General features: G+C 41.5%; 1 protein-coding gene across 2 annotated transcripts; it reads left to right on the forward strand.

The window, feature by feature from the left end:
- Positions 1–10,874: 10,874 nt before the first annotated feature.
- Positions 10,875–16,081, forward strand: LOC124256290. Of its 2 annotated transcripts, none has more exons than XM_046690264.1 (3): positions 10,875–10,960; positions 11,208–11,265; positions 15,269–16,081. In XM_046690264.1, the coding sequence occupies exons 2-3, from the start codon at positions 11,220–11,222 to the stop codon at positions 16,036–16,038; spliced, it is 816 nt and encodes a 271-aa protein (XP_046546220.1). In that variant the 5' UTR covers positions 10,875–10,960; positions 11,208–11,219; the 3' UTR covers positions 16,039–16,081. The 2 variants fall into 2 exon arrangements, with proteins under 2 accessions (XP_046546220.1, XP_046546221.1); XM_046690265.1 differs by having other exon boundaries at positions 10,942–10,960; positions 11,211–11,265.
- Positions 16,082–17,351: the final 1,270 nt, after the last annotated feature.

The raw sequence follows: 17,351 nt of genomic DNA on the forward strand, positions 1-17,351 counted from the left end.
GTATTTGCAACGAATTCGAACTAAACACGAAGAAGGATTGGCGTTTGCCGGGACCGAACCACGGGTTGGGTATCCCCATCGTTCACAATATGCCCCTCGTGGAAGCCAGCGAGAAGTTGAAAGAATGGGGATACAAGTCATATCATATCACAACAAACGAGTGGGATGACCGTTACATGGCTTTCGACAACAGCAAGGATTACAGAGTCTGGAGGTTCGAGCCACGGCGACGATGGCTGCCCACAGGTTTTGACTAAGCCACGTGGCAGTTTTAGCCAGAGCGCTCAGCAACCACGAGACGATGCTACCCAGGATGCCGGGTAGGGCTTCGGCGGCCTTACCAGCCAGTTTAGCCAGGGCTTCCCCGAGTTTTTTTATCCAGTTCCCACCACTTGGTGGTGTACCGCAACTTGGGGGTGTGGGGGTACCCCCACTCAATGACACCACCAGGGTTGATATGATGAAGCCCAATGCAGTCAGAATGCTGGCGATGGTGATCCCTTGCTCCCGGAACAGGGTCCGAATCCTGTCAGCTAGCGTGGTGTCTTCATTTAGAACTCGATCGATGGTTTCCCGTACTCGACTGATCTGCGATCGGAGGGCTTCCCGGTTCGAGGAAGCGGATTCCAACCGAGTCCGTCTCTCGTCTTCCAAGTTTTTTATTCTCTCCTCGATACGACGTTTCATATCATCGTCTTCAGTTTCGGTGAGTTTTATTTTCTCGCGAGCGATGCGCTCATCGACTTCGTTCAGTTTCCCCATGTTGTTAACGAGTTCTCCACGTACATGTTTCAAGGCTTCGTCTAAGCCTCGCAGTTCCCTCAGGGGAAATTCGAGCCCCGGCAAGGGTTTGTCATGGTACGTAGCCAATATTTTTTCGATACTGTCCGATGTTTCTTTAGCATCCCCAGTATTGGCCCTGGCTACTTGCAGATCTTGGACGACCTTCCGGGGAAGCTTAGACCGTGCGCCACCGTAATCTATGAAGCCTAGTTCCCCACGGAGCAGTTGACTCCCACCAGGGCGACTGGTGAGTGTTGACAAAGCATATGGTTTCCCGTCTTTTTTTATGATATCAGCCCACGGGTAAGCCTTCAATCGCAGCGTGCCCTTCTTATCGACCATAAACTTGGAATAGTCCCTCCCCAACGGCTTGATGTTGTCTTTATTTTCAACTGCGTCGTAATAATCATCGATGGCCGACTGTACAAGTTCAGTACTTAAGGGGGTAGTGAATGAGGTGTCCTGCTCATCGAATGCCTGGGCATTATCATCCCACATATCATCCATAGGGATATACTCGGCCATTATTTAGTATTAAAACTTATATATTTCATTTATGTAACAATGTACGGTAGAAAACTAGATCCTTTCATAAGATCGAGAGAGCCCCTAGGTGTCAAAGCCGTGCGTCAGTCGGTGACCATCACCAACAATCCCAGCAAGATAGACCAGAATCAAACGCTGCTGGTTAGATTTCCAAACCTTGGCGCGAATGACCTCATTGTACCAGGCACTGTTCGACTGGCGTTCAACCTCACGTTGACCTCCGACAACGACAAACGCGAGCTAGTGCGGAACGTAGGTCGAGCCATCATCAAGAAAACCACCATCAAGATCACCGGTAACGAGGTGCTGAGTATCGACGACAGCGATGTGTTTCACTGCTACAGGGACCTCTGGAAAAGCGAGGGAGAACGCGTCAATGACGTGTACCAGGGCATCAGCAAATCGACCAGGTCGCGCATTGGGTATGCCTTCACGGCAGACCAGTTATCTAAGATCACGGACGGTGAAAAGGCTATCGCTCAAGCGTGCGGGGAACAGGTTCTGCGTGCGCTTCGACTTCGAGTTGCTCACGGAAACAGCCGTTTTACCAGGCGCGCTGGGTGATAGGCTTGAATACGAGCTAACGTTTAACGACTACAGCAAAGTAGTGCGTCACGCCGAAGCGGTGATGAGGCTAGTTATACCATAGACAACATCTCTCTGGAGTTCGACATGGTCACTAACCCGAGCTAGCCAGGCAGGTTGAAACCAGTATTCGGGGAATGTGGCCATCCTGTACGATCGCATACTGAGGCATAGATCTATCGTGCGGGATAAGAGCGACACTGTGTGGAATATCAACCTGAACGTGCCGGCGCGATCGATGAAAGGCATCCTGATCGTCCCCGTGGAGGATTACGAGCCGTTCCGGAGGGACAGCGAGAAGTTTTTCAACCCCGAGATTGAAAAGGTGTAAGTGACCATCGAGGGCGTGCCCAACCAGCTGTTCAGTCATGGTATGAGGGCGTACCAGCAGTGGGATGAGATAAAAAAGCTGCCGAGCAAACATCCATACATAGCCAAAGACCTGGACCTATCATCCGTGCAAGACAACGGTAGTGAGGGGATTACTATCCAGCCATCGTAGTAGTAGTATAAGATTTCTTAAGTGTTTGCAAGAGGAAGAAAAAATTATTAGGAACGCACTGTATAGAATCGCTCCCATGCGTATGACCCAAGACGACAGGCTAGCTCACACCTGCAACACTAACTGTCACGTGTGTGACTCACCACTTAACGGTGATTCAGTGAGAGATCACTGCCACATAACCGGTAAGTATAGAGGCGCCGCTCACAACGCGTGTAACCTCAAGCTTAGAATCATCCCCAAGACAATAAACATCCCCGTGGTTTGTCACAACTTGAGAGGGTACGACTCACACTTGATCATGCAGGCCATCGCGAAAATCGATGGTAATATAACGTGCATCCCCAACAACATGGAGAAATACATCTCCTTCAGCTTAAACGACCTTAGGTTCATAGACTCGTTTCAATTTCTCCAGTCGTCGCTAGACAGTCTGGTCAAGGCCAACGATACCTTCCCTATTACCGATCTATACACAGACCCCGAGACTAGACCCCTGCTTATGAGGAAGGGTGTGTATCCCTATGAGTACATGGATAGTTGGGCCAAGTTCGCCGAGACCAGACTACCCCCCATGAAAGAATTTTACAGCAATCTGACAGACTCGGCAATATCCTAAGACGATTACTGTTTCAAGCAGTATAAACTCGACCCCGCATGGTATTACACCAGCCCAGGTCTGTCGTGGGATGCCTTGCTTAAAAAAGACCGGAGTTAAGTTGGAATTGCTTACAGATTACGACATGCACCTATTCATTGAGAAAGGCTTGCGAGGCGGGATCTGCATGGCAACCAAACGATACGCGAAAGCAAATAATCAATACGTGAAGGGTTACGACCCTAGCAAGCCAACCAATCACATTCTCTACCTAGACGCCAACAACCTGTACGGCTGGGCCATGAGCCAGTATCTACCCACAGGGGGATTCGAATGGGCGTCACATGTTGATGTTATGAGCATCGCGCTGGATTCGAACAAAGGTTATATCCTCGAGGTTGACTTGGAATACCCCAAGGCATTACACACAACAGCTACCCCCCTGGCCCCCGAACGTATGAGGGTTAACCCAGACTGGATGTCTGAGTACCAACATAACTTGTTAGGTGGGCGTGTGACAGACGTTGAAAAACTCGTGCCCAACTTAATGAATAAGACCAAGTACATCGTTCACTATCGCAACCTACAGCTGTACCTGTCGTTGGGTATGAGGCTGACCAAAATACACAGGGTGCTCGTGTTCAACCAGAGCCCATGGATGGAGCCCTACATCAGAATGAACACAGACCTCCGAAAGCTTGCCACCAGTGACTTTGAGAAAAATCTCTACAAGCTCATGAACAACTCGGTGTTCGGTAAGACTATGGAGAACCTGAGGAAACGCGTGACCGTGAAGCTGGTTCGGTCGAATGAGGAAGACAAGCTCAGGAGACTGATAGCCAGTCCGGCATTCAACCGTAGCAAAATATTCACCGACGACCTGGTTGCCCTACACATGAAGAAAAGCCATATAAAATTCAACCGGCCTGTTTACGTGGGGATGAGCATCCTCGATTTATCCAAACACCTGATGTACGACTTTTACTACAACGAGCTTAAGAAACAGTACGACGACAGGTGCGAAGTGCTGTACACTGACACGGATTCCCTGCTGATGGAGATTCGAACCGAGGACGTGTATGAGGACATGAAAAAACACCTCGATTTGTACGACACCAGCGACTACCCCAAGGACCATGCCATACACAGCACGGTAAATAAAAAGGTCCTAGGCAAGATGAAGGACGAGTGTGCCGGCACGCCCATAGCCGAGTACATAGGGTTGAGACCTAAGATGTACTCCATCCTGAAGGCCGACAATAGTGAGATCCGGAAGGCTAAGGGTGTTAAGAAGTACGTGGTGAAACAACACATCAAACACGCCAGATTCAAGGAAGCCCTGTTCAAGACCCGTACCTTTAGGCATAAAATGAACACACTTAGAAGTGATGGCCATAAGATATACGGACTGACAATAAACAAGACGTCCCTGTCGCCTATGGATACTAAACGTTGGATAGCTATTGATGGGATAAACACGTACGCGTATGGGCATGAGAAAATTGAACCAAGAACATAGGTATAAATAAATACCCTGTCGGGGCGACATGTCACGGAACCAGAGAAAGTTTGAGGCTATTTACTATAGCCCGCGTGGGTACTGGAAAGGAGCTAGCGCTGTACATAAGCTTGCTAAAATGGCGCGAGTACCCCCGGAGGAAGCCAAAGCGTGGCTTGAAAAACAAGCCCTGTGGCAGATCTATTTGCCGCCACCACGCTATGTGCCTAGAAGGAAGTTTGGTATTAACATACCTAATAGCGTTCACCAGGCAGACCTACTGTTCCTACCCCACGATAAGAGGTATAAGTATGCCTTAACCGTAGTGGACGTAGCCAGTCGCTACAAGGAAGCCGAGCCCTTGACCACGAAAGATTCGGTCCAGGTAGCCAGAGGATTCGAACGCATATACAAACGCAGTCCGCTGACGTGGCCAACAGAGCTGCAAGTTGACCCAGGGCGGGAGTTCATGGGTGCCGTGTCACAACTGCTAGCCAAACACGATACAAAGGTCAGGCGTGGCACGGCCGGAGCCCATCGCAGCCAAGCCATAGTTCAGAGATATAATAGGACTTTGGCTGAGGGCTTATTCGGACATCAGTATGCGAGAGAGATGGCCACCCCGGGAAAACGATCGACTGAATGGGTCATGAGGTTACCTAAGGTGGTGTCGGCAATCAACCATGAAGTCACCCGTCTCACCGGTAAAAAGCCGGCAGACGCTATCAAACTAAAATCAATAGTTGCACAGTCAGCCGCTCCTTTGCGTGGGAAGGAGAAACAGATACCAGACAGGGTCCTATTGAGGTATCTATACCAGCCGGGGGAATACGAGGGTGATAGCCGTAAGCGAGCCACCGATCCTATATGGTCAGTCAAAACTTACAACATAGATAAAGTGGACATTAAAGCAGACGACCGAACTTGTACTACTTGAGGGATGGGCCGGGCAGAGGGTTTGTAAGAGAAGAATTATTGATCGTACCGTACGGCACAGTGTTACCGCATAGTGTCACGTGATCAGGAAAGTGCTAGTTCAGGATAGACCCGTTAAACCGAGATGATTCAGCTATGTCCCCGGTAGCTCAATCGGTTGAGTGGTGCGACCCATTATGTATAGTTTGCGCGAGCTATACATGTGGGTTCGTATCCTGCCGTTGCCTCAGTGGATTCCTTGCAACTTTGTGTGATGTGAGGTGATTCGGTAAGGTATCCCGGAGTGGGGCACTCTCATGGTGAGAGAAAGGCAGCCGGCACAATTCCCAAGGGAGGAAGCGCAATACATTTCTATTTCTCCCTTTGGGAATTGTGGCTGCCGGGGACATTTTGCTTGAAATTTTTATAGGTTGGGAAAGCAGTAGGGGTAATGGTAGCAAGAGCTAAGGGTCCGACCAAAGCCTTATTTGGGAAATAAGGCTTTGCAGAGGCTTTTGTTGGACCTGGTCCAAAACCCCCATTACCTATACTACTTGTTGTGTGTTCGAGAAAATCCCGCATCATTTTGAGAGAATAATGATGGAGCCTAGCTTTGCTAGAATGCTCGAGAATTGTGTAAGAGCTATATAAAGGTTTGTTGTTGAGTTGTGCCACGGGTCTTTTTTCACATGACTGGATTTATACACATCTGTCTGCTTTCAAGTTGTTCAACGTGTTTGTCTATTCAACTGCTGTCACTGCAAACAACCTTCAATCAGTATGTGTTCTCAGTGTGAATGTCAAGACTCTGATGAGTTAATATTTCATATTTGTGACCCAATATTTTAAATTTGTGACTCAATTGAATTGTACTAGAAATATGTATTGTCATTCATTGTAGTTTACTCTTTGTTTGATCAATTTAATATTGAATATTTTAGACTTGTCTGTGTTCTATTTTGCTGGTTCAAAGGTGACTTTTACACCTTTTGTCACGGCACATTATTAACCGTAACATCACAGTATTACTTTTCTTAGGAAATCTATGACATGACATGGCATAGTTAACAATCGTAACCAATACTTCATAACTTTAATAGTAGAATATATATTTATAATGGAAATCTACCACACTCGCCTTATACCATAGTGCTACATGTGCTAGATTTCACACCGTGATATTTTTCTATAGATTCATAATTATTCAAACCCCATATTTCTGATCCACATAATAGTATTGGGCCTACTATATACATGAAATATGAAAAAAAATTAAAATGTATATGATATTCCCCCAAAATATGGATATTTCTATTTATCGAATCCTTAATGGCTTGTACAGATGCCTGCTTTATGTGGTTAATCCAAGACAAATGATTAGAAAAATTGACTCCAAGATATTTGATATACATGTACGTTTGTAGTTTCTAGTTATTCGCCTTTGTAAATCCATTTCTCCCTTTTTAAAAGTTCCCCGACATTCTTAAAAACAATAACCATTGTTTTACTCCAATTAACTGCCAAATTCCTTTCAACAGAATACATTTCAAGTTGATCAATTTGTTTCTGTAGAACACTTATGGTGATAGAAAATGAGACAATATGATCCGCAAAGAGTAACAAAAGTAATTGAGTTAAATCAGGATGTACCTGGATCCCGTTTGTACAGTTATCATATATTTGCACAGCTAATTCATTGATAAAAATTGTAAACAGAAAGGGACTAAACATACAGCCTTGTCTGACACCTAAATGGCAAATATAATTTTCTGAGACTTCATTATTGTTTCTTACACATACATTGTTATAAATACCACATAAACGTATATTCATTTTTGACTAAGTCCATAAGTTTGCAAAAGGGACCATAAATTATTTCTCTTCATAGAATCAAATGCCACAGCAAAATCAACATATAGGGCATATAGTCCGGCAGAATGTTGACATGACCTTGCAATTTAGGTCCCACAATGGTTTTTGCATTATTTCATTCCCTTAGACACTAAAGATGAATAAACTATCGGATGCCACCTTGGCACCCTTGAGGGTTTTGAAAAAAAATGATTTTTGAAAATGACCCTCTTTTGATAATCGGCAACATTTTGGTGGTTACAAAGAAACACACAATGAGCTTTACAGTGATTAAAGGTGTTGTATATTCTTAGTATACAACATGTTTTCACAACTGTTGCTCACAAATGATAAGCAGTTCTTTACAGTATTTAAACAAAGGGAATTATGGGTTATTTTTAATAAAAACTCTTTTATTCAGACAGTATGCAATCAATACCATAAAATAATGTTCTAAAAGTAGATAAAAGGCAATTATTTTGTTGTGTAATTTCTGACATGAATGTAGTTGAATTATACCAGACAAACAGGGCAAGGAAACTTATTACAGAGAACATTTCAGATATTATTAAATTAATTGTATGGATAATAGAGTGTTATTACAACATCTATTCAGGGTTTTAATCTTAATGTTTCATAGAATCTTATGCATGAATTAAGAATATGATTATCCATTTAAAATCCATGTCCAAACAGTATGATATATAGACTGATTGTTACTCACAATCCTACAAAAGTGAAGAACTTGCATTATACAAATAATTACCCAAATCAATTTGAGTCTGTATTCATGAGTGAGAGTCATAGGCAAAGTCTGTTTCAGACTCTTGGCACAACGGATTTGAAATGTCAGTCACTTTCATGGAGCACTCATATAGCAGTCATCACATCCTGCACATTCACAGAACATTGTACAGGGAAGTCGAGAAACAGCACATCCACCCACACTTTGCTGAGGTGCAGTTTTCACAACATTTCAGCAGCTTGAGAATGTAGTCGGGAGCTGATGGGGTCCCTGATGGAAGCAAAACTGGAAGCAAGGTCTGGTTGAGAGTGTTTTTCATCCAGCCATGCTTGAGAGGATCTAGTGTTGGAGGATCTTCATCTAAAGCATGTTTCCAGATGCAGGTTTGCAGGTGAGCCCTCAGTGCATTCCGCTCAAATGCCCACTGAGTAGGTGGCAATGACATAATCTTCACAGTTGAGAGAGCATTTCTTCTTCCAACCTTTGATTTCCAAACCTTGAATCGAAGCTCATGCACTGAAGATGCAGTGTCTCCATAACATGCAGACAGAAATGACACAGGTTCTTGTATGACTTCTTCAGTGGAAGCAGACAGATCCCCAACATGATGAAGATGGTAATTACCTTTCAACAATTTCACAGCAGTACATTTCCAATACCCCAGCACTGAGCCACTGTGTCACAGCCTGTAAGGGCATGAACTGCAAGAAGTTTGGGAATAATAGCAGAATGTTTCTCAGCTGTGGCTTTAATGTCGATTCACTTCTTGTTCAAAGATGATGTTGACTCCATGCATAGCTGACATGTTAATGGTTGGCACAGGTAGAAATGTGGCAGCAGTACGAACACATCAGTGTCATCACACACCACTGTAATAGATGCATTGGTAAGTGACTCTGCAACAGATACCACTTGCTGTATGATGATAACATCAGCCTCCTCATGGGTTGACCTGAGATCTTGTCGAAGAATCAATAAGCCATTATTGACCTCCACAGGTACCGGGGACCTTCCAGTTAAAACTAACTTGTGTGTGCAGACTTTTATTTATTTGCTACCTATTTGAATTCAAATATTTTTGCACGATGGGTTGAAGTAAGATTTTATCGTCGGTTGTAGTATAGCCGTGTCTGAAACCAGCTTGGCCGTCATATATGTTATCCATAGTGTCAGCCCACTTAATAACTCTTTTGTTAATGATATATGTAAAACGTTTCATTCCACGGCAGGTATGTGGGTTGTTTACATCACCCTGTTTATGTATGGTTACATCAATACCAGTTGACCATGATGTAGGATAGTTTCCAGTTTCTAGGATAACATTAAATAAAAGGTCAAGATAAGGAAGTAATAAATCAGACGAATGTTTAAACATTTCCGGGAGAATATATTGTCTATCCCTGGTGACATTTTGCACTTGAGATCTGTATACTTTCTTATATTTCCAGTCTATCTATGGGTGTATCTGATATGTCATAGACAAAATCCAAGTTTGGATCAGTATTTACCAAATGTGTTGGTGCCTCACTATTTACAACAGTGTCATTATCTATTTCCGGATTTGAAAAAAAGATTTTCAAAATATGTATACCAATTTTCAATTTGTTTCTAAATGTACTCTACCAGGAAACAGTGACAGTCACCTATGCAGCGTTGTTTGTCTTTCTCACGTCCTGTACAGGGTCCTGCGGGAACAGGCCTGAACTCTCATAAGTTGAACAAATTCTTAAATCTTAAATAATCTTCAGTGTTGTTGCTGTAAGGTCTTTACACAGAACGCACAGACAGTTTGTTAAGCGCATGCGTACATATGTCCCCAATGCCAGTGTTTCTGCCTACATAGCTACATTTATAACCTGAATGATGTGGACTTGTTCTTTACCAGACCACAAACAGCTTGGCAGCATACCGCATAGCATCAATCTTTTTCAGTTATTTCAGAAACGAATATGATCTTGTGTTCGAATCCCGTTTTGCCCTGGGTCACGTTTCTAGTTGTGTTGCAAACGCTTTTACCAAAAATCCTGCAAAACAGTACAACTTACTGTCCACGTGCAAAGTCCAGTTTAAGGTGCTTCTTTTTGTTACCCTGCCTGTTGCTAACATTATGGACATTAAAACAGGTCTGTTCGACGCAGTGTCAGTATGTTGTGTCACTAGGGTAGCGACGTTAATTGGCTGCACAAATCTGCTGAAACAGTGTCAGTGCCACTGACATACTTGGTATGTCACAACCACAAAATATCCACCAGTGGACATATAAGTAACAAATGGTGTAAACATCATCCAAAAACCGACCGTTCTAGCCCAACTCATTAGCACTTGTCACGATTCCAGCAGATTTTGCATACAGCTGATAGTGTAGATAACAACAGACAGATGCCTATTTGGACCAGAGCAAAATCACGCTGTGTTGAATTGTTGCACCAGCTGTTGTATCTGCTTTAAACAATCTTGATATAAGAAAATCCTTCAACGTTTCCAAATTCTGCAAACTGCGTTGTCCATATATGTCTCTGTGTTAAGTGTTTACTCTATATTGTATAGTCTACAATGTACAATCAAATTGATTCACATACTATCATGTAAAACATTGCCTAAAACAAATCACCACGGCAATTGATCATTAACATATAGGTAGACATATTGGAGATGGTTACAAGCCGTTTTATCACCACAGTAAGCCTTTAGGCACTTTTTTTTCAGCATGACCAACGATGTTAGAATTATAACACCAAAGTATGTCAAGATGTCCGACGTGGCAGATAAACGCATATTTGGATGTAATTTCACTTCTGCACATTGCCAAATGCACGATTAGACTTTGGAACTATGTCATTAAAAGATCAACCTTGGAAGAGGTGGTCCGAAAAACATACGTGACGAAGATAAGAATGCCTGTCCAAAAATATATAAAGTAGCAGCCATTCCTTTCATGTTAGTACCCCTTCTCTACAGTTGCTTTCGATATGCATGGTTGTATGATATGTATAAGTTCCCAATTTGTGTTTGTGTTAGGCAATTGATTACAATATAAACAATATGTTCATACATGCATGTTTCTTACACTGATGTTATATTCAGGATATATTTCATATACATACATATATACAGGGTGTAATACGGCAGACAGACAGATTATTTCTGCATAAAATCATAACATCACATACTTTAATTTTCTCAGCAGTCGGTGATAATGCAGGCAGCTATACTTCTCCTGTGTTGTCTGGCTCTCGTGGATGGTATGTCACCCCTTATCTTGTCAAAAGTATATAATATACCACAACATGGACAGGAGGTCCAAGATCATACAATTATTACTACATTTAGCACAGCGTGAGTGCGTAGGCAGGAATCCAGGAACCAAAATAGAATTCCAACATTCCACCCAATTCCGGAATGAAACTTAGTTCTTTTTGTGACGATCTGATGCTTATTCCCTTTTGCTCATGTTTGCCTCAATGTTTCAAGGACCAATATAGCATTTCAACTGAGTGTAGATAAGATAGATCCAAATGGGAGACACTCTGGTGGTATAACTATAATGGTAAGAAAATCACTAACTGAATATATCAAATGTACTGAGATCACAGAAAATGCATTTTTTGTATTGTTTGAGAAATCGCTGTTTGACATCGATAGATATCTTATATATGGCTGTATATATATACAACCAGAGGGATCTTCTTGGCATGAGAAATTTAGTGGACATTGTGAAAATGGTATTTCACTTTTCCAGGGGAAACTGTTGGATATAATGTTTGATCTACCAGATATATACTTGCTTTGTGGGGGTGATTGTAATGATCGGACAGCTATACTTCCCGACTTTGTTGATGATGACATAATATATCACACGGAATGTAAAGATAACTCCATGTGGGATTTCATATTGGATTATATTAATCTAGAACGGTTCTCATGTGACAAAGTCGTCAACCATTTCGGTCTCTTAGACTTATGTAGCATTTTAAATATAGACATTATGAATGGCAGATGTGGTAAAGATTTTGAATTAGGTGATTTTACATTTATAGGTACACATGGCACAAGTGTTATAGATTATATCTCAGCTTCTGCACATCTATTTGACAAAGTATTAGTTGTTGTTATACCTACTGAAGCTTCTTGCATCCCGTTAACCTTAGGTTTATGTGCGCATCACCCACTAGTACTGTCAAAGACTATAAGTGGTAATATATAAAACAAACTTTATGGATAACAACTTCTTTCATTCGTGAGTGCACTCACGAATAAAAGAAGTTGTTATCCATCAAGTTTGTTCGATATTGTACTTCCCAACTTCTAAAATGCCGTTGAAAGAAGTGGAATAGCAAGGTGCTGTCGCAATTCAGAAATAATTTACTATCGGATGATATACAAGACTTATTTGATAAATCTGTTGATTATAGCGTTCACAGATATAAGTCAATGTGTATATTATGTCGTGGAAGCCTTGTGACTAGCCGCTTCGGATATGCAAAAACGGATACGCCCCTTGTCAGAAAAACATAACACGAATATCTGGTATGATAATGAATGTGATCATTGAAAAAAGAAAGGTGTAAATTCCTTAACCTCTTCCACAAAGGTAAGACCTTGCAATCTCTGGAGAGTTATCACAAAGCTAGAAATAGATATAATACAACTTGCAAGGAAAAGAGAAAGGTATTTATGGAACAGAAAAGAAAATAATAATAAAAATGATCCAAAAAAATCTTTGTATGAACTTAAAACTTAAAACACTAAATCCTAAGAATAGTCAAAACAACAACATTGAAATCGACGAATGGCTCACTTACTTTCAGTCATTATTCTCTACCTCTGATAACAGCCCGGGTCCAAATAAACAAGACTGTAGTGACGATACTGAGTCTATTCACATTTCAGATGTCGCCTTCCGACATATTGGATGCTCCAATAAGTAGAGATGAAATATGAAACAGCATACAACATCTAAAGTGAAATAAATCACCAGGAATAGACAACATCCTTCCGGAACATTCATCTGATCTTTTACTTCCATATCTTGAGCTTATATTCAACATTATTCTCGACACTGGGAACTTTCCTGAATCTTGTTCCAATCTATAAACAGGGTGATCCTAAAGACAATGCCGCGGTGGCTGAGCGGTCTAGGCGTCTGACTTTGTGTGCTGGCGATTAGGTGCCTAACTCTGAGGGTGTGGGTTCGAATCCCGGATGGGACTCAACCCGAAAAGTACTAGAATCTGTACTGTACTAAGAAAGTGTAATCCCAAATATAGCGGATATGTTACATTGATCCTTAAGATACCAATAACTACCGTGAAATAACTGTACTTAGTATATGTGGCAGGTTATTTACTTATATTACCAACAAAAGATAATAGTTAACTGGGCTGACGTCAAGCGGGCTTTAGGGTGGGATATACAACAACAGATAATATCGTTATACTGTATGGTCTAATACAAAGATATCTCAGCTCAAAAGGTGAAAGGTTCTATGCATTATTCGTGGATTTTGCAGAGGCTTTTGATTCTGTGGAGCGGAATAAACTATGGGGACTTCTGCAATCGCACGGTCTTAGTAGTAAAATGAATAAAATGTTAAAGAGTATATACGAAAATCTTAAAGTGTGTGTAAGGAATAAGCATAAATTATTTGAACCTTTTATTAGTGAACTAGGTGTTAGACAAGGCGGTATTTTAAGCCCCTTTCTTTTTACGTTTTTCAATAATGAATTGGCAGTGCAAGTATGTGACACATATGCGAATGGGCTCCAACTACACCCAGATACAATACAACTATTTGTGCTACTCTTTGCCGATGATATTGTATTATTCTCTAGTACTGTTAGCAGTTTACAGAAACAAATAGATGAATTAGACAAATTTTGTGACCAATATAAGTGGTGTATAAACAGAAACAAAACAAAAATCATCGTCTTTAAGAAAGGTGGAACACTTTTTAAATGATAACAATGGTATTATAAAGGAGAACTACTCCAAACTACTAGTGTTTATAAGTACCTTGGCGTATGCTTCTCCAATAGCCTTTCCTGGTCCAAACACACAAAACAAGCGTCAGTACAAGCCTTGAATTTTTTAATCGTTTTTTTAAAAAAATATGAGATCTTTATGTGAAATGTCCTTTAGGACATTCTTTAAAATATTCCATATGAAGGTAAGTCCAATATATCTATATGGCTCTGAAATATGGGGATTACAGCAATATGACAGTATTGAAAGAGTTCTTATATATACGTGCAAAAAGCTCCTTGTGTAAAACCGAACACATGTAATATTAGGTAGATTTCACTTGTTTATATATTCTTCCTTTAAAGCCATAAAGTATTGGTTAAGATTACTGCATATTTCATGCCACAGGATTCCGAAAAAATGCTATAATATGATGAAATTGTATGACAAAATGGGATAAGAAATTGGGTGACTGATATTAGAAAGTTGTGGTGTGATCACAATGTTCAGTCCCATGCAACTTTTATCATATCATTTACACAAAGAATGAAAGGTATGTATATCCATTCTTGGTCGGAAGCATTACTTCTATCCACAAAATGTTTATACTATAATCAATGAAAATTGGATGTACGTTTTGAAAACTATTTAGCAAACATCGACGTAAAGAAGTTTCGTATAGCTCTCTCTCTCCTTTTCCATAAATTATTATTGAAATTGGCAGGTATGCAGGTATACAAAGAGAAAACAGAATATGTCAATTATGCAATATGAATACTGTTGAGGATGAACTACATTCCCTTCTAATTTGTCCTGTTTATACGACTCTACGAACGAAATACTTAAAGCCATACTAGTATAAGCATCCAAGTGTAAGAAAATTAATTTCAATATCAACAGATACTACGACATCATTATCATAGAATCTGGCTATGTATATCTATTTCGCTATGAGCTTTAGAAAAAGGTTTGTTATAGAAGAGAATTTGTAAATGACTTCTTTCTACTCATGTAAACTTTAAATGTACTACAGGCCTGTGGCCTGTATAAGTACTCAATAAAGATTGACATTAACATTTCAACTGAGTGTAACATTAGAGGTTAATCAGGTGACCAAACCTCAAATGTGTGAGTCCACCACCGTGATATCACTGTAATAGTGCAAATACCAATGTTAAACCACTCACTCATTCGAGTAATAACCAAAGGGACGACAAACGAAGGTTTTGACAAGATCGACGGATATATACTTTGAGCTTTACATCATATTATTCTATCACACAGGTGGTAATCTATGGACGCATAAGGAATTCGACCCGCATAACTACCGCAATGGTATGCATGCGCTAACCTCGAACGACTACGATCATGGATCTGGCTCCGTCGTCACTGACCCCAACGGAGGACACAACCACGTTTTGAGAGTCTGGTACGAGAAGGGCCGCTACAGTAGCCATGGTCCGAATGAGGGTGTCCAGTTCTTTGCAACACCGACAAGTCATCGCACTGTAATGACCTTCAGTTATGACCTGTACTTTGACAAGAACTTTGACTTCAGACGAGGAGGTAAACTACCGGGACTGTTTGGCGGATGGACCAACTGCTCTGGCGGAAGACACTCCGACAACTGCTTCTCGACCAGGTTCATGTGGAGGGCGGACGGAGATGGAGAGGTGTACGGCTACATCCCCGACTACCACCATCAGGTGTCACATTTCTGTGACCATAATGTCTGCAACTCCGTGAAAGGTTATTCAATGGGAAGAGGAAACTGGCGATTTAAGCGGGGGACTTGGCAGAACATCGCGCAGTCGGTCCACCTGAACACTCCCGGGAAGACAGATGGCTCCATTAAAGTATGGCACGACGGGAAGCTGGTGTATACCATCGACCATCTTAACATCCGGTCAAAGTCTATCAATATTGATGGCATCTTCTTTTCAACCTTTTTCGGCGGTTCCGACAGTTCATGGGCTCCGACGCGTGATTGCTACTCCTACTTCAAGAACTTTGTGCTATCTACCGACACTAGTCATCCAAGCATCGTAGGATAACGTGATAGTTGTCATCGTTGCAGAATAAACATCGTTGCTACGCCTCTGCGTTTTTCGTTTTTAAAGGTATTGAGCATCGTACGTAGGTAGATCCTATAGCGTTAGTTTTTTCTTATAGTCATTTATATCATTAACCTGTTGCCATTCTTTTAAGTGAGCGGGTGATTATGGTTTCACGCCATAGTGACCCAAAGACTAGAGCTGAGGCGACCACTTTAACCACTAACATACCAGGTCGCAACTCAGACCTCTGCCCTGCTCTCTTGTGAATGATTGCTCAATAGGTTTTGTTTCTTTTTGCTCTTCCAGGGCTGCCGTTAAATTCAATTGGTTGGAGCCAGGTGAAAAATGTTTTACAAAATGTAGCTTCATTAATATTATTTGGCTGATTAGGTCAGTCTTTTGTATCTGGAGTAGAAACTGTCTGGTACTCAACGCTAAACACGCTAAATGGAACAGTATATTTTAACACAGTGAAGCTGTCAGTAGCCAATTGTTTTACATCTCACTGTACTTTATTATACAGCAGTTGTAATTTTCTTAAAGGGTCAAAATGTCAGAATCGACCGCGTCATCTCTTGCTTGTTCTCCGAAGTGCAACTGGAATATTGCTGAGTGAGTCGTGAAACAACAAATCTTGCTTGTTTACCGACTTTAAATAGTACGGACAGTCTCTGTGACCACTGATTCTGTTTGAAGGTGGAGATGGCCTTTGATCACATTATATACCAAGCTGCTGGGAGCCAAGTATATTACAGACCTCAGTGATGTAGCTGCAATACTTCCCTCAGCACCGTGACCAACAATATTTTCTATTTTGTTTGTCCGTTTGTTGTCACACACTCAGGAATACTCCAGCTATATCACGGCGGTCTGTAATTAATTGAGTTTGGACCAGACAATCCAGTATCAACCACAGGCCCCTGTGTCTTTGCGAGGATTAACGATTAAAAAGAAAATATTTTTTGAGATGACCCCAACTCGAAACGCTTCACAGTACAATACTTCATGATCCTGATCCCGTAAGTCGCCTCTTACAAACATGGATTGCTGAAGACCAGTTCTAACCCGGATCTTCAAGGGTTATTTTGTTTGAGAGAGTTATTTGGAAATTATACTGCTTTCATTAAAGGGTAAGATACGACTAAGTATATGAAAAGGGATAATTTCATGCTACGCTCCGAAACAGATTCTACTGGGAGCAAAAGTCGAAAAGCGGTGGAAACTACATGAATGTATCACTTAAAATCAGAGGTAACACGGGTGTCGTCCACTAGATTGCAAAAGATTTCATGCCACATTCAGTCACTTAG

This window comes from Haliotis rubra, unplaced genomic scaffold (genome assembly GCF_003918875.1).
Source record: "Haliotis rubra isolate DU_JTF1 unplaced genomic scaffold, ASM391887v1 Scf622, whole genome shotgun sequence".
In the NCBI taxonomy this organism is placed as follows: domain Eukaryota; kingdom Metazoa; phylum Mollusca; class Gastropoda; order Lepetellida; family Haliotidae; genus Haliotis; species Haliotis rubra.